The following is a 25,753-nucleotide window of genomic DNA, read 5'->3' as shown; positions in this document are numbered from 1 at the left end:
AAGGCCATTGCATGGTCTCCTGCGTGGTGGCCCACAGGGTGGCAGGGCCTGGGGAAGACCAGGCCGCAGCAACCCAGAAAGCTGCAGAGGCTCAGACACCAGCAACGAGCGAACACCGATTGTAGGTTGACAACTCCCCACGCGATCGACGTTCGCGGCTCCTACGCCATTTTCAGAGGCTGCAGAAGCGCATCCTTCGCACCCTCAAGCTCACTTTGCGCTCTTCCCGCGTTCGGGAGAAGAGAGAGCATGCGCGAGACGTAACCGCGCCCCCGCCGCCGGACAGCCCCAGGCCGGCGGAGGGGGCGGGGCCGCGCAAGTGCGCTCGCGCAAGGAGACACGTAGGCGGAAGTGGCGCGCGCGGCGCCGGGGATGCGAGCACCTTGCGAGGAGGCGGCGACCGCTGTGGAAAGTGCGGGAGTAGGCGGACAGGAGAAGCAGGAGGTGATGGCGACGGACTTGGGGCGGGGGAGCGTTCCGTCTGGCTGGCGCCACTCGGGCTGGGGTCACCCTTTCAGGTGACATACCGACTCTGGAGTAGATGTGTGACCCCCGGCCCTTCGCCGTGTTTGGGACCCAGACACCCCCTCTCCCCAGATAATCTGGACAGAGTTTATCTTCATCAATAACGGGCGGGAGGGGTCGGGATAGAAGGCATCGGTGACTTCTTTTTTAAACAACGGATACCTACTGGCTGGGTTTCTAGGGAGGACTATGTCCTCCTCCTCGCCCCCTTTCCACCCTGTAGCTGGCTAGAACTCCCTGAGGTCCCCGTCTGTGGACTCTGAGGTCACTTCCAGGAGGGCCTTTTAGGCTTATAATAAGGGGCCTCCGGAGGACTGTCTGTCGCCTGCGTTCCCAGGACCGCATCTTAGTTGAGAGCTACTTCCGGGTTCTCTGTTAGATAGGGTTCAGGTTACTCTGCTGAACATTTAATTTGTAGTGCAAGGTGATTGTTCTTGCCAGGTTATTAAGCTTAGGTGATAAATTTCCACTGGAAGTTATGCAGATTCTCCAGTCTTTGGAGCTTAATTTTCTCCCCCACCTATTTTTTTTTTTTTTTCCAAGAAATACTGAAAGAAGGTGGAATGCTTTGGTGTGCTCACGGAGGGTTTTTTAGTGTTGGGTATACGCGCTTCTTCTATGGTAGGACCTCAGATGTTGAGAATTGGTTTTTGGAGTAACGCTTTCCTAAGTGAATTGGGATAGTTTGGAACTTAGAGATACAGCAGCATTTTGAAAATAAGTTACATAAGCGTTTGTACTTAATTTGTACTTAATTTCTTAATATAGATCAACTCCTAAATTTAGATTTATCCCTTGAAAAAAATAGAGTAACCATCAAGAAGGAGCGCACTGTTTCTTGAACTTTGTGTAATGAAGTGTGTACAAAGAAATGAGACCGACTCTTGTTTTTCACTGTTTTATAATCACGACCCATAGGTCACAATATTTAGAGTTCACTTAATTTATATATAGTGGCAGAGTTATTTTATTTGTAACATTGAGTGTGACAAAATGGAATCAAGTTTGTTCTGGTTATTTACGTTGTGATGACATGATTTCCTCATATTCTACCCTTTTGTAGTGGGAGACTTTTCTTCTGAAGATTGGAAAAAACTAGATTAAGACATTAACTGAAATAATTTTGACTTAAGTAGGTCATTGTAAATCAGTGTTACCACCAGTTATTTATAATTTTTAAATATCAATATGCTTTCGAAATTGCTGCCTTTTTATTCCACTTTAGCAGTTATTTTGTACCCCCAAGTAACATTAAATATCTGTGTTGACTTTAGGAAGAGGCCTCATCCAGTGATTCACATCTGTGAGTTTTTTGTTCTTAGTTCAAGGGGTTACTGTGAATTTCTAAAGCAAAGCAAAATGTTGCTCATTTAATTTGAAAATAGTTTTTATGCTTGATTTTAGTTTTCCTGCACCAAAAGGACATTGGCCTAGTTTCTTTAGTTGTTGATTAATATCTATCATTAGTGAAATGGAAGGCATGTGGCAAGCATTAAGGATCACGGTTACCAGGTATCGGAGTTCACAGCATCTTCATCTGTCACGTGAACTGACCAGTGATGTTCTGATTAATAAAAGTGCATTCTGAATGCAAGGCCTTGTAGGGCAGATTTTCTGGTGCTGGTACCTCAAGTAAGCAAAGGAAGTGAATTTATTTCCATGTTCATTTCAGATGCTTTGTGGGAAATTTCAGTGGAGATGTCAGTATTTTGGCACAGATATCCAAGAAGTGACAGTGCTGAAGGGATTTAACTCTACATGTCTGGCACAGATCTGCGACTCCTAAGATTGCCAATAGGTGTGTTAAAAGCAGCAAATTGTCGGAAAGGAGCAGGATACTACTGACTGAATGGTGCTTACTAAAGTGCAATAGAGTCCTTCATTTCATATCTTAACACTTCTGCTATGTGCGAAAATATTATGAAGATGGTCTTGTCTCTTCCCTTAAAGATGTCATAAATTTGTGAGAGAAGCAGACGCAAAAACAAAAAGTTAGGCCATTATGATCTAGGCATTTGTAAAAATCTTTATAAAGTGCTATGAGAGTCCAAGAATCAACCAGCTTGTAATTTGTAGGACTTTAATCAGAAGTGAAGCATAATGAGCATTCATGTTAAGTGTGAAAGAGGGATCAGAAAGGGAAGAAGAGATTATATAAACAGGCTAATCTAGTAATCTCGGCAAGAGAAAACAGCTGCTAATGGTAGGGTCAGAAACAGATTCTTGGTACATTTATGGATGTAGAGTCAACAGGAATGTTGGCAAAATGTAGAATGTGAGGAAAAGAAAAGAGTCTAATAAGTTCCAGATATTTTGCATAATACCAGTAAGTGACATTGGGACTATAGGAAGAGCAGATTTGTTTGGAGGAACATAATGAGTTCAGCCCTGGACACTTTTAAAATAAGTTGCCATTGGAACTCATGAGTAGAAATGCTTTCAAAGAAACATTTGGAAATGGAGATCTGGATCCCAGAAGAGAAGTCTGGGTTGGAAATCCGGATTCATATTTCCAGCTGCATATCAAAAGGGTGATGAATCTGTGTCAGCAGACCGTATCACACTAGCAATAGTTCTAAAAAATTGAATGGCATCCAACATTTGTGGTCTGTCTTACTATATTCTAGGCACTTTTACATTTATTTCATTTAATCCTGACAAAAATTCTACCATAGGCACATTTTTTTTTACCCCCCTTTTAAAGATGTACAACCTAAAGTTCAGAAGGGTTAAGTAACTTCCGCAAGGCTTTTCAGCTATCAGTATCAAAACTGGGTCTTGAACTCAGATCTGTCAAAATCCAAACCCTGGGGAAAGGCTTCTCATTATAGTAGCTGTAATTTTATTGGATCATTACAGTATGCCAGCCATTTTGCTAAGTTACAAACACCTGCAGCAGAAGTGGGGTGGGGGATAAATTTTTGATACTAATAAGGTAAGAAAGAGGTCTTCTAGAAGTTTTATTTATTCTCTCTGTGTAAATACATAAACATTTGCACATTTCCCCCAACCTCTCTGTTTTCTATACGATTTTTAGTTTTGCTCACAAAGTTTGCCAGCACCAGAGTACATTTGAAAAATCATGTTTGGATAGACAGCATGTGATTGCAGGATGGAGTTTTGAGGACATTCAGGGGAAGGGACAGTTTATTTGGTTCATCAGAGTATTTGTGCAGAGTATGCGTGCATATGTGCAGAGTATGCCAGGTATCAAGGATGCAGAGACAAGTAAGATTTGAGTCTTGCCTTTCCAGTGCTCTTCCCCCCAGCTCAGGGATTTAGGGAGGGTATCACAGAGGAAGAAACAATAAGCTTATTTCAAATCCTGAAAGAAGACATTGGGCTGAAAGAACATCAGGAACGTAAGGCAAGGGTATTTGAAAGTTCATGGTATTTTTCAGGAATGTATTAATAGTTCATTGTGGGCAGTTTAGGGCTTGACTGAAGGGGGTGGAGGGAGGAGACTTATTTGAATGGTACTCTGTATCCATGCCTACACACATGGAAAGTAGTTACTCAGGTTTTTGTTTCTTCTCCATTCAAGATCATGTAAAGCATGGTTTATAAGGAAAGTCAAATCTGAAGGGTATCCTGCAAGATGACTTAAAAAGTCTTAACTCAGAGATGTCTGATTGAAACAGTGTGGGAAGGAAGAGCAATATATAAAGAAGAAGAAACAGGTAAAAGAAAAGAAATAGAGTAAAACCTGTTAAAATTATGCTTTTTCTATTTAGAAATTTGACACATGCCCTGTAAAATAAATGTTCTTTGATGCCTGAGTTAGTTACAAGTTGTATTCAGAACCTTGATCCCAGTTTAAATTACTGCAGATAGCTTGCTTAATCTCTGTAAACAGCAAAGGAGAAGTGATCGTGAAGAAGTGATTCTAATTCTTGCCATTTTAAACCATCATGACAGTTTCTTTTAAAAAGATTTCTAGATCTGTCAGAATTATCCTTATATATCCTCTTTCTTCAGCTATTCTAAATTTTAGTTCCCATTGGGATTGTAACAGATAGTAGGTCTTTTCTAGGAAGATAATTTTTTCATCCTCAGGTTGTTCTTTGTCATAATTCTTCACTCTGTCTTCAGCCTCCACATGGAACTCATTCTTTGGTATATATAAATCCAAAGTGAAATGGACAGTCATCTATGGGACCCTCATGTTGTTTTTTGTTTTTTTTTTTTTTCCCACAGACTAACAAAAAATGATGTTTTCCAGCCCTTTATAATTCTATAGGCTTTTTTATTTCTTATTTATAAAACAGCTGTAATGAGGTATAATTGTTACACACACAAAAAAAATTGCATGTTTAACATACACAATTTAATGAGTTTGGACACGTGTAGGTATACCTGTGATACCATCACCATAACGATCAAGGTAATACACATTTGTCACCTCCATAAGCTTCCATGTTTTCCCCTTTGTGTGTATGTGTGGTTAAGAATGTTTACCATGGTATCTGCCCTCTTAACAGAATTTTAAGTGCATACCACTGTGTTTTTAACTGTAGACACTATGTCATATAGTAGGTCTCTAGAACTTACTCATCTTATAGAACTATAATTTGATATTCATTGAACAACTCCCCAAAGACTTTTTAAATTAAAATGATTGTCTCAAAAGGAAGAAAACTTTTCCTTTTAACCTAAGAAATGCTGTTGCTAAAGCATATTTTTCTTTCTGTTGTCTGATAAATCTAGCTTTTCTAAATAACTTAAGTTCTTTGAGTTTATTTTAAAACATCATTAACAAATACATTTTACAGTTGACTTAGTATTTAAAGGAGCATCAGCTCATTTCTGCAAAGACTGACACTAATGTTGAAGATGTCACTCATAAACTATCATGGATAGATAATTACAAATGATATCCTTAATACATACAAAAACCATAATAAAAGCACATTTACTTCTTTGATGAAGTAAACTCCAAGTTAGCTTTTGATTTTTGCTGTGGAAATGAAAATGGCATATATTTAGTGATGTATTGGTCTTTATCAGAGAAGATAAATTGGAGAGTAGACATTGTTTTTGGTTGCTTGGAAGCTTGTATAGAGGAATTAATATATTAATATCCAGAAAGAATGAGATTTACCTATATAATTCTTCAAGGGTGATGTGAAATATTTTGAGCATAATATCTTATGATCCAAATGTTTTTGCTTTAATTGCTTATTTCCTTCTTTAGGACTTACCTCAGCAAGCAAAAGAAACACTGAACAAAGGAGAGGAAACGAATAAAGATAATTTTAGAAGCACTGAATGCAGCAAAACAAGAACAATGGATCTCAAGTTCAACAACTCCAGGAAATATATTTCTATCACTGTCCCTCCCAAAACACAGACAATGTCACCACACATCAAGTCAATAGATGACATTGTAGTACTTGGCATAAATCTCAGCAGATTTAACAAACTTACTCAGTTTTTCATATGTGTTGCTGGAGTTTTTATATTTTACCTAATTTATGGATATTTACAGGTAAAAAACAGTTACTTATTTACAAGATGCTATTTATAACAGTTGAGGTCAATGTGGTCATTACTAATAGTTTTGTCCAAGAGTGTTTTCTTCTTTTTTTTTTTTTTTTTAAAGATTTTATTTATTTGTCAGAGAGAGAGAGCAAGAGTGAGCACAGGCAGATAGAATGGCAGGCAGAGGCAGAGGGAGAAGCAGGCTCCCTGCTGAGCAAGGAGCCCGATGTGGGACTCAATCCCAGGACACTGGGATCATGACCTGGGCCGAGGGCAGCCGCTTAACCAACTGAGCCACCCAGGCGTCCCAAGATTGTTTTCTTTATAGGATACAACTTTATTCACATTTTTGAGTTTTTTAGTATAGAAAAAGTTAGTCTGCTACTTTTAGCAGGGATCAAAATTTCACAGTTAAATATTTCAGATGGGGGGAAGGGAGCAGAGACAAACTTAAAAAAACTAAAATTATGAAAAAATTTGAAATACATTAACAAAATGTAGGTGATGATTGCGATGAGAATGATTCAAGTATTCAGTGGTATTTTGGAACATAATTCTCCAATAAAATTGAATGATAGTGCAAAAGCCATAAATTAGTCTGTTGTTGATTCTTGGAGCTCAATAATAAAAGGTAATTTTTGCAAAAGTATATTTATACTTATATTTATACTATATTTATATAAAAGGATGCTTTATACATTTTCCAGGAGTTGCTTTTTAATCCTGTACTATCTGAATTGCTTTTTTTATGAAGTACCTGTTGTGTTCTCATTCTTTTTGCCTTCCTCTTCAAATCTAATTTTGTCAGAACCTTATTTTTCTGTGATTTTTGTTGGTGCAAAACATTTCTGACATTGCTACAAATTGTCTTCTGTTTGTATTATGTTATGGGATAGTTGTATACCTTTGACTAGCAGCAAATTCCTGACCTTCAGGGACATGGGCTGGGTGGGTGAAGAGCCAGGCTAGTGTAAACAGAATGTTTGGGGACTACTTTTCTTAATGGTCAGTTCATTAGTATTTTCAGCCATTAACCATTTTGCTTTTTTAGGCAGCTTTCTAATGTAAGAAAACTTTTTATAATTCAAGAAATGGAAATAGACGTGTTTTGTTGAAGCAGTTAATATTTCTGGTATTGTTTAGTATTAATCAGTTAGAATGATCTTAAAAATTATTGTACTTTTTTCCATTGTCCTATAGAGATGAAATATAAAAGGAAGTATAAATAAAGAAAATGGTAGAATTGACTATTCCTTAGATTGTAAAAATTCTATAAGGAGTATTAGTGTAAAACAAAAACTTGAATTAAAAATCTTAATATTTATAAAAACTAATTTCCCCACTGGCGGATGATAGAAAAATTCAGATATCACAATGAAGAACAATGAAAAATAGTAAATTTTATCAAACACAGGTTTTAATTTTTTGTTGAGAAACATTTTTTTTTTTTAATGCCATTTTTAAATAATTTGGGAGCAGAGTTAGCCATTGCCAAAAGGAATATGAATTAGAAATTTATAAATTTTAATAATCTTTTTCTGTTTGATAAATTGTTGGATTTTAATTTATAACAATGCAAAGCTTTTAAAGTTAAATAAACATTGCTTTTACTTTGTGAAAACTAACACTGCTATTAACTCTTACATATAATAGCACATTAAAATAGTTTAAAGAAAATGTCGATTAAGCCCAGTATTGGAATACCTCTTACTGACTTGTTAATGGGTTATTAATAATTAATGTAAATGTTACTTCATAATATAACATTATGTTTGACAAAGTAGCCAGTTCCTTTACATGTAGAAAATTTTATGTAATCTGTGGCACAAATATTCCAAAAAATCACATTATTAGTTTGAACTGATTAAATTCCTATAGAAAAACAAGCCTGAGATAATAGACTTCTAATGAAATATATTTGTTATACAGTAATTGAGTCTTTGAACCAACTATCTTTCTCACTGTTGGGGCAATTCTTAATTTTGGCAATCTTTTTTTTGTTGTTGTTGTTGTTGTTGTTGTTGTTGTTAAAGAAAAGCCTGGGATAACATTTCTTCATAGTTATCCCTCCGTCCCTTTGCTTTTCTCATCTGAATATCTAACATCAGTTCTTCGGAATGGCCTCCTGAACTTCTCTGATTTTACCTCTGAGAAGCCTTGAGATTTGGGTATATTTTTGCTTTTTATTTTTTGTTGTTGGGGGTGAGCTTTGGGTTCTTTTTAAAATGTTGTGTTTATAGGAATTTATTGTGAGGAAATTGATCTGTCCCAGAATTTAACAGTACTCATGTATCTTTTGACAGGAATTAATATTTTCAATGGAGGGTTTTAAGTCCTATGGCTGGTACCTTACTTTAGTACAGTTTGCATTTTACTCCATATTTGGCCTAATAGAACTTCAGCTTATTCAGGACAAAAGGAGAAGGTATGTGGTTTGTTTTTATTTTTTTGACAGTTCATTAGTAGTAGTTAAATTCTTTGTTTTGTTTGGAAATATGGAGTATCTTATACATGAAATATATGCATTTGCAGTTAAGATATATCTAATACCCAATAATTTTTATCAGTGTAATCAACTTACAAAAAATATTAAATATAGTTCAGTTGTACAGTGAAGAAAGTGGTCTCTCTTTTAGTGTAATGTTATCAGAAAAATGTGGTTTAGGATCAAATTACGATAAATGTATCTTCTTGAGACAAAGTTTTCAGATGTACATACGTGTTTTTATAAATTTAACTGAAATGGGTGTAATTACTGAAAGATTTACAGTGCTAAGAAAGATCAAAGTGATGAATGATCAATGCCACTTTTATAGTGGTTTTTAAAATGCACGATTAATATTTTGTGGGATATATTCTGTTTAACATTGTGTTCTTTATAGTGTGCAGTCACTGAGACTGCATGTTTAGACATCAGAGAAGCACACCTTTTCATCAGAGCCAAAGGAGTTTGTTGACATAACATTTTGCATTAACCATCTAGATTTGAGAAATATCTTGAAATACTTTTAATGGTACACAGAACAATATGCAATAAAAACCTGATTATGAACAGGAGGAGGTTAGGAAGTTGAATGTACCTTCTTAGTAAATGTCAGTGTGGTTATCCTGTCATACCAGGCTCTAAGATGTAAATATTTCATGTAGACACTGAGCAGTTTAAATGCAGCAAGGGACCATAATACTGATAGCCTGTCTTCAATGATAGAAATGTTTAGTCTTTCAGTAAAAATTTAAAAATACTCACAGCTACTATTTTTCTTACAAAAATGTTTTTGGTATCCGTCTGAAGGTAACTATAAAATTTTAAATAGTTAAGTCTGTCATAACAGTATTCCTTCATAGTTCTAATTTTGCCTCTCAATCTCTCTTTATTGCCAATAAATTATTTTAGCAGTGATAGTAAAAAAAAAATGTTTGAATCTGAGGTTAGCGTCTATATTATTTTCATGCTCTGAAGCTGCGGTACTCAGCCATATAGGTGATAGAATAATTAAATATCTGTCAAGACTAATGTATAAGAAAGCATGATGATTCATTACCAATTGCAAACTGCTGGACGTCTGTTTCCAAAGTAAAAGAATCTAATGCTATCTTTATAAAATGGAAAGCGACACAAAGATATATCTCCTTTAAAAAGGATACACCTTGGGGTGCCTGGGTGGCTCAGTGGGTTAAAGCCTCTGCTTTCGGCTCAGGTCATGATCCCAGGGTCCTGGGGTCGCGCCCTGCATCTGGCTCTCTGATCAGCGGGGAGCCTGCTTCCTCCTCTCTCTCTGCCTGCTTCTCTGCCTACTTGTGATCTCTGTCTGTCAAATAAATAAATAAAATCTTAAAAAAAAAAAAAAAATACACCTCTGGGGTGCCTTGGTGGCTAAGTCAGTTAAGCGTCCGACTCTTAATCTCGGCTCAGGTCTTGATCTCAGGGCCCTGAGTTCAAACCCCACATTGGGTTCCATGCTGGGCATGGAGCCTACTTTACAAAGAAAAAATACACCTCCCTCTCATTTACCCAAATGAAATAGGGAGTGAGTCTCCAGCCATGTTTATCCCAACCCTTAAACCAAATAACCATAACATTTTTTTTTTACTATAACATTTTTAAAGATAAAATAATTTGTGTTGATTTAAACATAAATGAAGGAGAATAGAAGAATTTATAGACATATAATAAATATAATTATGAATCGAAACTTTTTCATTTCCACGGCACATTAAAAAATATTTTTAGAAAAAGCCTTTAAAGGTATGTTACAATGAAAATATGCTAAATGACATATTTCTGAATTTAAGTGGCCCTGCTCTTTAGACCTTTAAGTAGCCAAACTCTGCTTAGTTTTCTCTTTTTTTCTTTCTTTTTTCCTATGTTTATATGAATACTATATACTTGAAAGAGTAAAGGATTGGAAGTCAGAAAACATGTATTTGAGTCTTGGCATGGCCTCTAATTAACTCTCTTTAGACCTCGAGGGAGTTGCTTAAATTCGCTGACATTTGAGGATCAAATGTGGTAATGTGTGGGGAGCGCATTGTAAGCCTTAACACCCTAAATACATGACTTGTTATTTTTCACCAAAGTTACCTTGTAACTTTATTATTACTTTGCATGAGGTTTTAATAAAGGAGATCTGTCAAATTGGTTGTGAAGGGGCTGTTGAAAGTCACAGTCCACCCCCCTGCCTAAAGAAGTAAGAAATTGGGATATTAAATAAAACAGCCACGCGGCACTCAAGAGGAAGATGATGAATCTAATGTCCTGGTCTCACCAGTGGATGAACACACCGCGAGGAGGACTGGGGTTTTCATGCGTCTGTACAGCAGGTTGCTGTCAGAGTTTTGACTCTCTGAATATAGGCCTCCTGAATTTTAGGTCCCTTTTCTTTCTACCTGTGGTTGTTACTTCTGTAATCACCATTCCTTGTGATTTTTTCTGACTTGAGACAGAAAAAAAAATTTATTTTCTGGCCACTGTGTGCAATTTATGTCTGAGGAAATTGGACCACTGTGACTTCTATCATTATTGGAGGAGCAGTGCTGTCCTTCCCTGATGATACCTCACTGAAGATTAAACCCCGCAGATGGCGTAGAAATCCTTGTTTGGGTAACACTGATGCATATGTGCATGCCAGGTTATTTCTGCATGGACTTTAAATGTTGACTAGTGTATTAGTAGTTAAGTAGGAAAGGCCTCGAAATTGAAATATAAGTGGAAAAGATACATTTTAATTGAATTTTCCAGTAAATTATTTTGCCTTATATCTAGCCAAATAAAAAATAAGGAGGAATTTTGTTGTCTTGATTTAAATGTGAACACAAATCCCAAAGTGGAAGCTACTTCCAAGTATGCAGCATAATCTGATTATGTGAATAGTACTTCATGTATTAGTCACACCAGTGTACAAGATTATTTTAGACCATTAAATATCTAGTCAAAGTGAGCATATGCTCGCAATAATAGTGCAAAATTCTGAAGATGCCAAATTAAAAACCCCTTTAGGAAATTCAAATAGAACCCAAAGTAGTGATTTGGGATCATGAGGAGAGAATCAGGTTCTCCATCTTGAAGTTGATTATTGTAACATCTTGTGGAATACAGAGTTAAAGTTGACATCGTGGTAATAAAAACTGTGTTTAGAGTTTTAAGCTGCCACTCCAGAATATCTGGAGATACTCTGCTTGGGTTATTTTAGCAGAAGGGCTGAATGTATTTTTCCTAATGCTAGATGGGAACACTAGGAAACAGAACAACAATTTAGAAGTTGAAAATTAGTTAAGGTGCCTTTTACTGTTATGGGGGCCAATATTGTTTAAAACTCAACTCTTTTTTCCTAAATTTAGTCAAGATAGTTTTTATATATATGGTAGAACAGCTGTTAAAAAAAAAACAAAACTTCTTACCAACATTTTTTTTTATGCCATCTGGAAGAATCTATGTAACTCTGATACACGATTTTTTCACACAATTGAAAGTTCTCACTTGTGATTGATTAAATAAGGGTAAATTGTTGTTTTTACCAACATTCTTTTATATAAGTGTGATAACTTTTAAAATAGTGCTATTTCACCAATATTGTTAGAAATATTCAACAGAAATTAGGCATTTACACATTGTAAACACATTATCTTACAGTAGTATGAATTGGGTCCCAAAATGAAGATTTTAAAAATTGTCTTTTACAGAATACCAGGAAAAACCTACATGATAATAGCTTTTCTAACTGTGGGTACTATGGGGTTATCAAATACTTCCTTGGGCTACCTGAATTATCCTACCCAAGTCATCTTCAAGTGCTGCAAATTGATTCCTGTTATGCTAGGAGGAGTTTTTATTCAAGGTATAGTAATGATATATTTTCATACTGTTTGAAACTAATAGGATATGTTATGGCATCTAGCATTAGGAAAAACATTAAACTCTAGTTAATATTTTCAATAAACATTCTCAATACTAGAACAATTCTGAGTGACATCTTATAAAAATAAGGTATTATAAAAACACTGATATTTCTGTGATATCTCCTAGTATTAGAAATCAGTAATTCAGACTCAAGAAACATAAAAATAGTATTTTATTATTTTTTTTTCTTTTAATCTGGAATCTACCACATTTCCAGAAATACTGTGTTCATGTATTGAAGACATAGCTCAGAAATACCTGGAAAACTCCCTTTTTCAGTTCTTTCATTCTTCTGCTCCTCAGGGCTCCTCCTTCTCCCTCCATTATACAAATGGGCAATTCTCACTATGAAGTAAGCTTAACCTGAGCAGAACTGCTTTTTTACCAACTCTGCTGGCTTATTGGCTTCCTAGATCCCCAACTAAGTTACAAGCTATGTGGAAAAAGGAGTAAAGAAGAAATTGTAATAGCAAGTGGAACTAGTTTTTGTTATTCATGTCACTGTCATGAGAAATACTTAGATTGGTATTCAAGCGCTCCTGTATCACTGAAGTTCCTATACAGCCCAACTTCATTTTTTACATTTGATGCCTTTCCACAGAGGCCCTCTGTAATGAAAGTATGTCTGTTGGCTACTTCATATATAATTTTAGGGTAAATGTTCATGCAGGAAAAAGTATTGACACCAATTCCCATTAAAAACCACATGCATGTATAATATTTCCTTAGCGATCCTTGTGAAAAAGTTATAGTACATGATTTTATTGAAATGTGGATATACTATAACAGGTTAATTCTCACCAACCTAGAAGTTATCTGATTATGGTAGTTGTAAACTTAAACAGTTATATAACCTGAATAATTGCTCTGGTTACTTTGCAAATGTATAAACTATAAGAAAATTAATACCTTCTATTATATATGAAGTAAAGGAGGCACTCGTGTCCACAAACTCTAAATATTCTATTTACTCACTATTATAACATGTAAAGTAGGATCTCCTATCTGACTTACAAGGACATGTTGGTGCTCACTGGTCATTAATTCTCAGAAGCCCTTCTTCTGTGACTGTCTCAGGCGTTGATCTAAGCGTTCTTCATACATTTTTGACTTTGGATATAAAGAGCAGATCCTGCTCAACTTGGTTAGACACATAGTCTAAAACTGAGCCAAGTGGGCATGTGCGTAATGAGTTTGGCTTTCATTTATTTTACACAGGGAAGCGTTACAACATTGCAGATGTGTCTGCTGCAGTATGTATGAGTCTTGGCCTGATCTGGTTCACCCTAGCTGACAGCACGATTGCACCTAATTTCAACCTGACAGGTAAGGAAATTATTTGTGCTCCTGGATTTTGCAGGTATTTTGGCTTAAGAGTAAGAACTTTTGCAATTTCATAAGAATTTCAAATGATGGTGTGACATCTGTGATTTTCATATCTAACATAAAGCTTTCAGACTTTCCATATAAGATACAGTAAAAATATTATGGTCCTGGAAATGTAAGAGTTATTTTTAGTGCTCTTGTACTTTGACCTGACAGGAGGATGTTCGGCCAGTCAAAATCTTCTGCGACTGGGTGCGCGGTAGAGAAATTTCTCATGGGCGGAGTTGGAAGTTTACACATGAATTATAGACAAATCACATCAGTAACTTTTTATTCTCTTTTTTTAAAATTGAAATTGTACATTTATTTGTCATTGTTTTAGCTGAAGAGGGAAAGTTATGCTATATGTTAATACTGAACTGTGTGCTCTCAGTGTGGTTAGAACCTTAAAGTGCCTGAATTTTCCACCATGAAGTTACCTTACAGTGTGCCAGGTAGACCTTTGTAAATAAAATTTAGATTCTTCACAGGCAGAATAGGTATTATAGTATATTTAGAACTAAATAAGCATAAGTGTGTTATAATATTGTTTTTATTCTAAAGACCTTAAAGAGAAATTATTATGTATACAATATTATCATACTTACACTACTGAGTTTTATTCATAAGCTTATTATCATCCCGTCTACTAGCCTGACAGAAACAGTATTTAAAATACTTAGGTGTTGGAAGGGGCCTCTTTGAGCAAGAGGAGGAGTAGGTATGGATGAAGATGGTGGCACCCAAGGCAGCAAACTGCATCATGGAGGTCTCCTATAACCAGGCAGAAAGCAACAAGAAGCCCATTGCTGAAGACATGACGATGACGTCCAGAGATTACTACTTTGATTCCTGTGCGCACTTCGGCCTTCAGGAAGAAATGTTGAAAGATGAGGTGCACAGCCTCACATACCAAAACTCCAATTCAGAACTGGCAGCTCTTTAAGGACAAGGTGGTGTTGGATGTGGGCTCAGGCACAGGGATCCTCTATGTTTGCTCCCAAGGCTAGCGCCCATAAGGTCATTGGGAACAAGGGTTCCAGTATCTCTGACCATGAGGTGAAGATTGTCAAAGCCAAGTTGGACCACATGATGACCACCATCAAGAGGAAGGCAGAGGAAGCACTTTGGTGGAGAAGGTGGACATCATTATCAGAGAGTGGATGAGCTATTGCCTCTTCTATGGATCAGTGCTCAGTGTGGTGCCCAGATAAGTGACAGGCACCTGGTGGCCTAATATTCCCATACCAAGCCACTCTATACATAACAGCCATTGAAGACAGGCAGTATAAAGATGACAAGAGCCACTGGTGGGAGAATGTATATGGCTCTGACATGTCTTGTATTAAAGATGTGTCCTTCAAGGAGCCCTTGGTAGATGTGGTGCACCCCATGCAGCTGGTCACCAAGGCCTACCTCGTAAAGGAGTGGGCATCTACACTATCAAGATAGAAGACCTGACTCTCACCTCTCCAGAGCTTCTGCCTGCAAGTGAAGTGGAATGACCTGTGGCTTACTTCAACATCGAGTCCCTTGCTGCTGCAAGAGGGCAGGCTTCACCAGTCCCAAGTCCCTATACGTATGGTGGAGCAGTGTTTTACATGGAAGACTACCTGACAGTGAAGACTGGTGAGGAGAGCTTTGGCATCACTGGCCTGTGGCCCAGTGTCAAGAATAATCATGACCTGGACTTCACCATTGACATGGACTTCATGGGCAAGCTCTGTGAGCTTTCCCCTAACTGTTGGTGGCACCCAGTTTCTCCCATCCCAACCAGGCCAGGCCTGTATGGGCCCAGGGCTACAGCCTTCTAAGGCAGTTTTGGGCTTTCCTTTCCTCTCTTCCATCTCAGGGAGTTTTAAGGGTCTGGGCTGGGAAGGTCACATCGTGACTGGTTTTCATAACTTATGCTTTTATATGGTTGCATTTACACCAGTAGATCCTCAGCAGGGGGGAAGAAAATAAAAAGGTGTTCAGAGAAACCCTGAAAAATGGGAAAAAATTCTAATTATTCATGAGAAGGAAAGTATTACATAAAGAAGAAAATCATTTATATCAGCTTTGTTGTTCTTTCCAAGAATCAAAATTTGGCTATGAGTCAAGCTTCTTTATTAACTTTGTTAACCAGGCTAGGTTAATGGATTTAAATGTAACCAGTACAGCCTCTTGGAGCAACCCTTTTGACAACCAGAAGATTCTGGTGGAACCTATTACATCTCTTTCAGTTTTGATTGTTCGGAGTACAAGTGATTACTACTTTGATGAGTTTTACTCTGGAAAGCTTATAGTGATAGATGTGTCTGACATGGCTTAGATTTTTCAGGAACACTTCATGTCAGCAACACGAAGAGGAAGACTGTATATGAAAACTGAGGTAATTGACTCTTTTTTATGAAAAAGCAGTTTTAGAGAAGGCACAAAATTTGCAGTCAGAGACATGGCTTCCAGTTCTGTTCAGGTCACTTAAAATTATAACCATGGGTAGATTGTCAGACTCCTTTATACTTCCCTTTTAAAACAGAGCTAATGATGATAGCTTGCCTCATACAAGGCCAGTGGGAGGGTTGACTGAGGTGATGAAATAATGGATAGGAAATTGTATACACTTGCTGCACATGGGGGACAATGATGGAATGAGGTAGTGACAGTAGTCCTGCAACTTCTCATGGTGATGTAGTGCCAACCCATTCTGACTCCCCAGGAAATATTTGGTAAGAGAATTGGAACTTAATAATATTTCATCATTAGGAATAACTGATGAGCACTTATCACAGCCACTAGTCTGACAATATATTATTTAAAGGAGATTAGATTAACTATTAAGGTAGACATAAATAAAACTTTGAATGTATAAAGTGAATATATCTGAATTTACTTATTCAGATAAATGTCTGCCTTTAAATATTCCCCTCAGGGTGCAATTCAGGTATTTTCACACCATTGTCATTGCTCAGAACATTTTTGGAATGTCTTCGAATAGCCTGTTAGGAGCTAGGATATTGTATTCAGGGTCTTCAACAGCAGCTTGTCTTTTTGTTTCGACAAATTTGGTATTTGAAATGAGGAAAAGAGCATTCAAAATCAACTTTGGTGGATAAAAATGTATGATTTGATAATAAATGCCACAAAGTGAGATGATCAAAAGGCAAATTGAAGAATAAGTATGAAGACTTGAAAGTTCTCAATTAAGTGCACACACATATATTTTTCTGCTCCCTGTAATTGCTTATACATTGTTAAAAAATAATGCAAAAGGGAAAACTTCCTTAAATCCCATCAGACTCCCTGAGGTAACCAACGCTGCCTTTTGTTCTTTCTGTAAAGCACCATGGCTGGTGACCAGGGTCCCACACACTGGCCGTTAACAGCCTGCTTCTCAGGTAGACCTGCTCATTTGCATGAGTGTTGATTTCCAGCTTTGCTTATGCCGGTTGTACCTATTCCAATAACTATGTAATAATATTACTTAAAGTGTTCAAAAACAATTTGAAGAGAGACAGAATAGTTTTTGTTAAGTTAATTGAAACAGTTTGGTTGACTCGTCAATAAAATCACTAGGAAACAACTGTAAAAAAAAAATCATACAAGTGTGAAAGAATTCTTTCACTTTCACCCAACTGTTTGAGAAGTTCCTGCGTTTCCCTGTGCTTTTTAACAAAAACAACTAGGAAAGCATTAACAGTGTGTGTTGCAAGTGTGGTTTATACAGAAGAGAACATGCAGAATTTTAGTTAGGACCTGTACTCGGAGAAAAGACCTTGGCAACTGTGTGCATGTTTTTGAGTTCTGAATGAAATGATTTTAATAATGTAGGTAACACTTTTTATGATTTCCCTCCTCGTCTGATATTTTCAATTAACCGACTAACTGCTAGTTCTGGTAGTGCTCCCAAGAATTTCTTCTGTAGTTGTTTAATATAGTATTCCTTTCAAACATTCCATCCTATTTAGAAGCAGAACTATTATTTGATCTAAAAGGGAAACAAAATAAGCCTGAAGGTAGTTTATTAGTGTCGGTTACTTGTGTTTTTAACATCATCATATCTGTGCCCATTACAGCTGTCGTGGATAAAAATCATCAACGTCTACTGAAACAGGGTGATTTAAGATCTGCTTTTGTTTTTTTAACCCAATTAAATCTCTGATAAATCTTGATCGTCGTTCGCCTATTTAAATAAAGAGGTTGTGTTTCTCTTATGCTTTCTTAAAGGTGTGATCCTTATTTCCCTGGCACTGTGCGCAGATGCTGTCATCGGAAATGTTCAAGAGAAAGCTATGAAACTGCATAATGCTTCTAATTCAGAAATGGTAAGTACCCCAGCGTTTTTTCTTCACAGCAGATAGAAGCAGAAGTGGTGATGTGCTTAAACCTGATGAAAGAGTTACGGTATTAAGGGCTTGTATGGCATTTTAAAACTAGTTAGTCATCATCATTTTCGTAAAAGGAGCGCATTCAGGCATCATGAAGAGTAGAACGGAGAGGTACCGCTACCCTGCTGAGAGCTTATTGTATAATATTTGATCACTTTTTTCATTTGTAGGATATTTTTTTACATATTAAAAATTTGCTTTCTTCAGTACTCTTCTCTCTTTGTATTTGGTGTTGTTTTCCATTTCGAAGTTTGTAATTTTGATGTGGTTTACCTTTTTCTTCATGGGTTCTGACTACCTGTTATGACTGAAAAGGGCTTTCCCAACTTTGAAGATTTAAGGATTTTACCCATGTTGTCTACTCCTGTTATGCTTGCCTTTTTAATTAAATTTTTGTTTGTTTGTTTTTGTTCTTTTGTTTTAAAGAGAGAGAGAGAGATGAGGGGGTGGCATATGGAGAAAGGGAGAGAGAATTTTAAGCAGGCTCCACTCCCAGCTCAGCACCTGACTTGGGACTCAGTGTTATAATCTGAGACTGACCTCACCAAAATCAAGAATCGGACTTTTAACCAACTGAGCCACCCAAGGCTTCCCTAAATAAATCTTTGATCCAACCAGAACTTTAAAAAACTTTCTTCTTTATCTATCTACTTGCCCCAGTATCATTTATTGAAAAATCCACTTTTCCAGCAAAAGTGCCTTCTTTATCATATAATATTCTAATGTAGGATTCAGAGTAGTATTCTTTTGAATTTACTTCTGCACCAAAACCATATGATGACAGCAGCTTTACCATACATTTGCCATCTGCTAGGACTAGCCAGGAGTATTCCTTTTGTTTTTTAGAATATTACTACCATTAGTTATTCTTGGGTGTTCAGATCCCCCAAATAAACTAGAAAACCCCATTGTTAATTGTGATTAGTATGGCATTGAACTGTAAGTTAAGTTAGGGAGAATTGCATCTATACACTTGAGTCTTTTTCAGTTCAAGAATAAGATATGATTGGGGTGCCTGGGTGGCTCAGTGGGTTAAGCTTCTGCCTTTGGCTTAGGGAGTGATCTCAGGGTCCTGGGATTGACCCCACATCAGGCTCTCTATTAGTAGGGAGCCTGCTTCCCCCTCCTCCTCTCTTTCTGCCTGCCTCTCTGCCTACTTGTGATCTCTGTCAAATAAATAATAAAATCTTTAAAAAAAAAAAAATAAGGTATGACTTTGCTTTTATCCAAGTGGCTTTTTTTAAATGTCCCTTAGATTCTTATTAAACTTTTTTCATATAAATCTGACATATTTCTTATTGAAGTTATTGTTAGGGGGTTCATCTTTTTGCTGTTGTTACTGCAAATAATGCCTTTTCTTTCCTTACATCTACTACCTGGTTGGTGTTTGAATATAGGAAAGTTATCATGTGTATGTGTACATTAATTTCACAGCCAACCCCTTGCTAGACAGAGAGCATACCACATGAAGGGTATATAGGAATGGTCTTTCCTGTTACTTTGTTTTGGCAGCAGAATGGGCATCTTTAAGGAGTCTTTAATCTCGGTCAGAAGTTTTCTTGAAATTCATCACCACTCTTCCTAGATAAGGTAAAGATCAGAGAATGAAGGAAGTATAAGTAGGTAGAAAGTTGCTATAATACAGCGGTTAAGTGCTTAGAGTCTGGGCTGGGATTGCTTCATTTGTATCCTAGCTTTACAAGTTCTCTTATCGGGGGAAAATGACTTACTCTCTCTAAGTTTTAGTTTCTTTCATCTGCAGACTGAGGATTGATCATTTAAGAGTGTCTAACTCATAGGCTGGCTGTGAGAAGCAGGTGAAATAATTCATGTAGAGCGTGTTTGGCACATTATTAGCATTATTAATACCTGACTCACCACAGGTGTGCAAGTATGATGACGATGCCCCTGCTGATTGTGCATAAGAGGAGTTTAAGGAGCTGGGTTAGGAAGATTGTAGGAAAACTGAGAAATCAAGCAATAGATATGCCCCTGCTTAGTTTCATTATCTGTTAATATCTTTAGAAACTTAATGTTTGGGTTTTCTGATGTTTAATAAGTAGCTTTGAAGGTTTTTTTGTTTTATGTGTGTTTTTGGAACCCCAAAATTCAGATGTGGTTTGAATTCCGTAAGCAAGCCAGGCAAATAAATGAATATTATATAACTATATTCATGGAAGGATCAGTACTGCTATGTTACAATGTACGTAAAATAAACCATAAACTTTTATAAACAGGCTCAGTCATTATCTCCAGAAAGCTAAGCCATATCGAAACAAGGATGTCATTTAAAAATGGTTTGTTCTTCAGATTTAATTGAGTAGATTAATTGAGCCATATATTGTGACTCCTTCATTTTCTGCCTTTGGTTTGATAACATTTTCTTTTCCACTTTATTTTTTTATCTACCATAGGTTTTGTATTCGTATTCAATCGGTTTTGTGTACATTTTATTGGGATTGACATGCACTAGTGGATTAGGCCCTGCAGTAACATTTTGTTCAAAGGTAAACACTAATCACATTTTTAAAAATAAACATCTTCCATTAAATAGTTCCCTCTGTATTTCTTGTTCAAAAAGATTATTTTTTATGTAATTTGATAACTCCTTTAATATAATATATGCAGATCAGAAATTATTTCAGAAATGAAATGACTTGTATTTAAACTTACTGTATCCTTTCTTTACCCTATAAGTTAATTTTTAAGCGATTCATAATGTAAAAGTTGGGGATTTTTAATTTCATCATTGTTTTCCATTAAATCAGAACTAAAGAATCTTTGCTTGACTGAATTGTTGAATGGCTTATTATTGTTCAGGAAGTTGATTAAAATCTGTAGTTTTATTTCATTTGTAATACCTCAGGGTTTGTTTTGCAGTTTCCTAACGGGCTTTTTTATATGTTGCAGAATCCAATTCAGACTTACGGTTATGCTTTCCTTTTTTCCCTCACTGGGTATTTTGGAATCTCCTTTGTTCTGGCTCTGATTAAAATTTTCGGTGCACTTCTTGCTGTAACAGGTAGGAATGATACACCTGCTGAGATTGTGAAATAAGCATTAAAATTTTCTCTGATACTGCTTTTCAAAAGATACGGGCAGCATCTGCTCTGCATTAGAAAGAAAATTGTTATATTTTCATCAATTTATTTTTTGGCTTATGGTATTTTAAAATTCTAAAGACAGTGATGTTTCCTCATAATTTTTTATTTGAAGGGTTAATTTTAAAATCAAATATATACATTTATCTAAATAGTAACTTTTAAATACATTAAAAGGACCTTTTATTAAAAAGTATGATGGGCTGAATATCCTCAGAGAAAAAGCGTGCTTTTGTCTGCACTTTTAATTTACTACTGAAAACTCCCATTTTGGTGCACTTAAAGTATGGCAGGTATATTTTAAACAAAGTTTTTTGGATGGACCTTTCATTTGTACACTTTCTAGGGAATTAGTCAGATTATCCTTTCTAGTCCCTAATAGTTATCATGCAGCTGCTTCATGCAGGAACTTTGGCACTTTAGGGGAATGGGAGTTGTACTGGTTTTGCTTTGGAGGAGTCAGGAAAACAGATGAGGGGCTACAGGTGAGGCCCCATGAGGAGGACAGATGACTCCATGTGCTAACCTTGTAGCATTTGCCCAGTGAATGGTCCAGATAACAAATGCTGTCAGCCTCTTCCATATGGAGAGAGCCCTGAGTGAAGCCCAAGATTGGGAACAGTGTGGCATTGTCATGAAGGGCGCTAGATTGAGATGTCAGTGATGTTTAACGACACGTCACTTGGAGAATAACTCTCTCCTCTTCTCTGGGCTTCATTTCTCTCTTGTGAAGAGACTGGGTTGGACTTGACCATTTCTATCAGAGATACATAGGATTTACATTATAATGCATGCATGCATTAGTCATTTACCTGATTTTAATATTTCATAGTTTTAGGGGAATACTTATTCTAATACTATAGCATAAATTAAGCAAAGGAATAAATACCTTTATCTCTATAAAAGTTTATTTGCTTCATAACGTTTGTCTTTACTTACTCACATAGGATTCCCCTTTTTACTTATTTTATGACTCTCCTTTTTAAAGTTTACATTGCTAACGGTAAACAGAGGGCATGTAATTGTAGATCAGGCCATATCCACAATCTGTCAAGTCATCTCATGCTACCAAGAAAGGTTGCAAATTCATATACTTAGCTTGGGTTCCAGTTTTGCTCATAAGATAACTGTTCAGAAAGGGTTTGATGTCAGTCGATACGCATTGATTAAACCCTGTGATTGGTATAAAAAATGTGAGATGCCGCCCTTATCTTGAAGGTGCAGGCAGGTTTATTTCTGTCTCATGTAGAAGATACTCAGCTGTAGTAATAGTAGCTGCATGCATATCTGTTATTATGTACCAGGAGCCATTGTACATGCAGTATTCGTTTTGATCTCACAATAATCCCATATGTTATTGTTCCATTTTACAAAGGGTCGACTGAGGCACAGGGAGGTGAAGTGACTTGCCCAGTGGTCAACCAGCTAGTAGGTTGCAGAATCAGGATTCCAAGCGAGGCAGTCTGGCTCCATCCTGTGCTCTTAACCCACATGTTATCCTCCTTCCTGACCTGGTGTGGTGGCATCACACTCATTAGGAAACCAGGCTTCTTCTGTCTTCTCTGCCATCGTCATCCTCTTTCCAGGCAGCAGGATGGGAGAAGATGGACACACCTTTCACTTTATAGAATTTTCCTAGAAAGCACACTTCCTAGAAATAGCACAGACTATTTCTTTGCTATTTCTTTGACCCAGGCCTTGTCACATGACAACACCTAACTGCAGAAAAGGCGGAAGGTATGCCCGTAATAGGGAGTCCATTTTACTAACACAGAAGGAAAAACAGATTTGGGGAATTCGGCTCTGACACATTTCCGAAACCGATTCTTCATTTGGAGTTCATTTCTTTATGCCTTAGATAGTAAGTGCCAGGAGCTGTAGAATCCAGAGATATAGGATGACTAAGACAAGAAACTAAGTAAAGCTCAGCATCTAGAGGAGGATAGCAACGCATAATGCAAAGTGGGGCAGAAGGCATGATGGAGACATATTGCCAAGGTCCTATCTCTACAAGGGTGAGACAGGGAGGAGGGTTTCAAACCTGGTGGCAGACTTCAAGGTCATACTTAAAAGGTAAAAGTTAATACAGATGTGTAAAGAGGACCATAAAGATTATTCATGGTGTTACCCAGAAATGACCATGATTAAGATATTAGTGTGTGCTTCAGTTTACTACTTTTAAAGACTAGCCCCTGCTCTACCTAATCATACATACATATCTTTCCTACCAGACTGAGTGTTTTTAAGGGATGACCTGCCTCCCTAGTGTCATGGCCTTTATCAAGTACTTACTACAGTTGTTCTTAACATTTAACCGTATGATTTAATGTCTATACCCTTCTTAGACTGTAAACACCATAGCAGCAGCAACAGTGACTTTCTGTTTGGTTTTTGCTTTCCATCGTTTTCTTGGCATGTCGCATAGATCTGGTACAAAGTAGGGTCTGTAAATATTTGTTGAAAGTAATTTCCAAAATATTACCAAGATGGTAGGCACATTCTAAACCAGCCTTTTTTTCTTCCTACAGTGACAACAGGAAGAAAAGCCATGACCATTGTACTTTCATTTATGTTTTTTGCTAAACCATTCACATTTCAGTAAGTACTTTTTAATTCAACAAGTTTCTCTACTTGTAAATACCTGGTTTCATATTTCCTCCTAAGCAGCCTTAATTTCTTTAAAAAAAAAAAAATGTTTCATCTAGAGCCCTAGTTTATTGATGTGTCTTCTGCTATTTCAGAAATTTAATTATTTTGAAGAAATCAATTGTACACTTAAATTGCCTAACCAGAGTCCCAATGCGATTGTGACCCCATTTCCAATATAAATGAATGTGAGTGATGTCTTGAGATTAAAGGATTCCACTTTGCCCTGATACATACACACATACATATGAAACCATACGCATAGTTTTTAAAGTTGTTATTTGTCATCCTCTCCCACAAAGGATTTGAGGTAGAGAATTATGCTGTAAGTTTATTTAGTTTATGGCTTCCTATAAAACATAGACTATTTTCTCAGTTGTCTAGTATGCGTTTGAAATCATATCATTTAAATTTGTGCTGCTTAGTAATTGAGAAGATTCAAACCTAGAAATTATTGTGTAAGCTTAAAGATAACCACAAAATAAATTTCAGTCTGTATTGTTTTCTATAAATTAGTTTCTCTTTCCCTATATGCTAGGTATACATTACAGCAATCTGTGTCAGTTCCCCTACTTTCTCAGCATGTGCAACTTTTTATCTCTTATGTGCTACCCAACTGGGATAAACCGCTGGACTGCCATCGCAGATTGACATACTAGGTGCTTTAAGTATACTCTTAGACTATTGATTAGGACGTGGACTTGAACTTGCTGTTATCTTCAAAGTTCAGGTGATCTACATTTAGGATTTTGTAAAGTCTCTCTGTAGATACTTAATATAAATGAGATGGAATTCTATCTAATCTGATCTAAAAATACCATTTTTTATTTTAATGCCATTGTAGGCCTCCGATAGCAAAATTTTATTTTATTGCAGAATTATTGTGAACTTATCACCAAGTTCTGTGGTTAACAATAAATTGTTACCTTGATATTAATATTTTTTCCTTCTTTCTCTTCTTAGGTACGTGTGGTCTGGTTTGTTAGTTGTCCTTGGTATATTTCTCAATGTTTACAGCAAAAATATGGATAAAATAAGACTGCCATCACTATATGATCTGATAAACAAAACAGTGGAAATGAGGAAGTCAAGGACGTTGGCACAAACTGTATAGGCAGTAATTCATCCTACTTAAAATAGAATTCTAAGGGAACAATCATCAAATAATTAATTTTCCAAAGGGATTATTATAAAAACCAAAGGATCTGAAGGTGTGCTCTCCGTTTGTGGATGGGTCAGCTATGAAGTCAGCCTCTTTCACAGAGCACTTGTTTAACTGTTTGACTTCTGAAGCAGTCAAGAGAGCATCTGCCACACCTTAGAATAAAATGTCAGTGTGAAGTACTAATTCTTAGCATTCTGTTGAGAATTTCACTGGAAATGGACCATGTTGCAAAACTAATTGGATATCATTATGACATTTCAAAGAAATTGATATAGTAATATCAATTTAGATTGTTTGGTCTTCATTCATTTTGGTGGTATTATTTAAATGATTCTCTGTTATAAGAGTGAACAGATGATTTAAAGTCTAGAAAGAATAACTTCATTATAAATAAAAATTATTCTGTGATTTTTTTAAATAAATATCTTGTTAGAATTTTGTTATGAAGAGGGAAGTGAAGGCTTTCCCTTTTGTTATGAAGAGGGAAGTAAAGGCTTTTTGGTAGTAAGGCTTTATGTGAACTTCAAACCTTAGGCTTTTCTCTGATCATTTAAAAGTATTCTTTAGAGAAACCATGATTTAAGTTTTCTGTGGAATATAGACCGTCTAACAAAAGGAATCATCACCCTGCATCCTGTAAGTATGTATCACAAAAACTTGTTACTATCCATCAAAGAAGTGCTAAAAGATTTAATGATTTGGG

The 25,753-nt window shown here is 36.5% G+C and overlaps 1 protein-coding gene and 1 pseudogene across 4 annotated transcripts; both read left to right on the top strand.

Moving 5' to 3' along the window:
* The first annotated feature begins 353 nt into the window (after window positions 1–353).
* On the top strand, window positions 354–25,753 carry LOC111156726 (solute carrier family 35 member B3). 4 transcript variants are annotated; one of them, XM_022517774.1, is made up of 12 exons: window positions 415–444; window positions 2,198–2,323; window positions 4,070–4,205; window positions 5,720–6,013; window positions 8,310–8,431; window positions 12,187–12,341; window positions 13,622–13,729; window positions 17,978–18,075; window positions 20,553–20,645; window positions 21,049–21,160; window positions 23,768–23,837; window positions 24,849–25,753. In XM_022517774.1, the coding sequence occupies exons 4-12, from the start codon at window positions 5,813–5,815 to the stop codon at window positions 24,997–24,999; spliced, it is 1,110 nt and encodes a 369-aa protein (XP_022373482.1). In that variant the 5' UTR covers window positions 415–444; window positions 2,198–2,323; window positions 4,070–4,205; window positions 5,720–5,812; the 3' UTR covers window positions 25,000–25,753. The 4 variants fall into 4 exon arrangements, with proteins under 4 accessions (XP_022373483.1, XP_022373479.1, XP_022373482.1 ...); XM_022517775.1 differs by lacking the exon at window positions 2,198–2,323 and having other exon boundaries at window positions 354–444; XM_022517773.1 differs by lacking the exon at window positions 415–444 and having other exon boundaries at window positions 1,643–2,323.
* On the top strand, window positions 14,502–15,582 carry LOC111156667 (annotated as a pseudogene).

This window comes from Enhydra lutris, unplaced genomic scaffold (genome assembly GCF_002288905.1).
Source record: "Enhydra lutris kenyoni isolate GAN:26980312 unplaced genomic scaffold, ASM228890v2 scaffoldscaffold48, whole genome shotgun sequence".
NCBI classification, from domain to species: domain Eukaryota; kingdom Metazoa; phylum Chordata; class Mammalia; order Carnivora; family Mustelidae; genus Enhydra; species Enhydra lutris.
The sequence above is the reverse complement of the archived record's forward strand: the minus strand, read 5'-3'. Positions and strand labels throughout refer to the sequence as shown.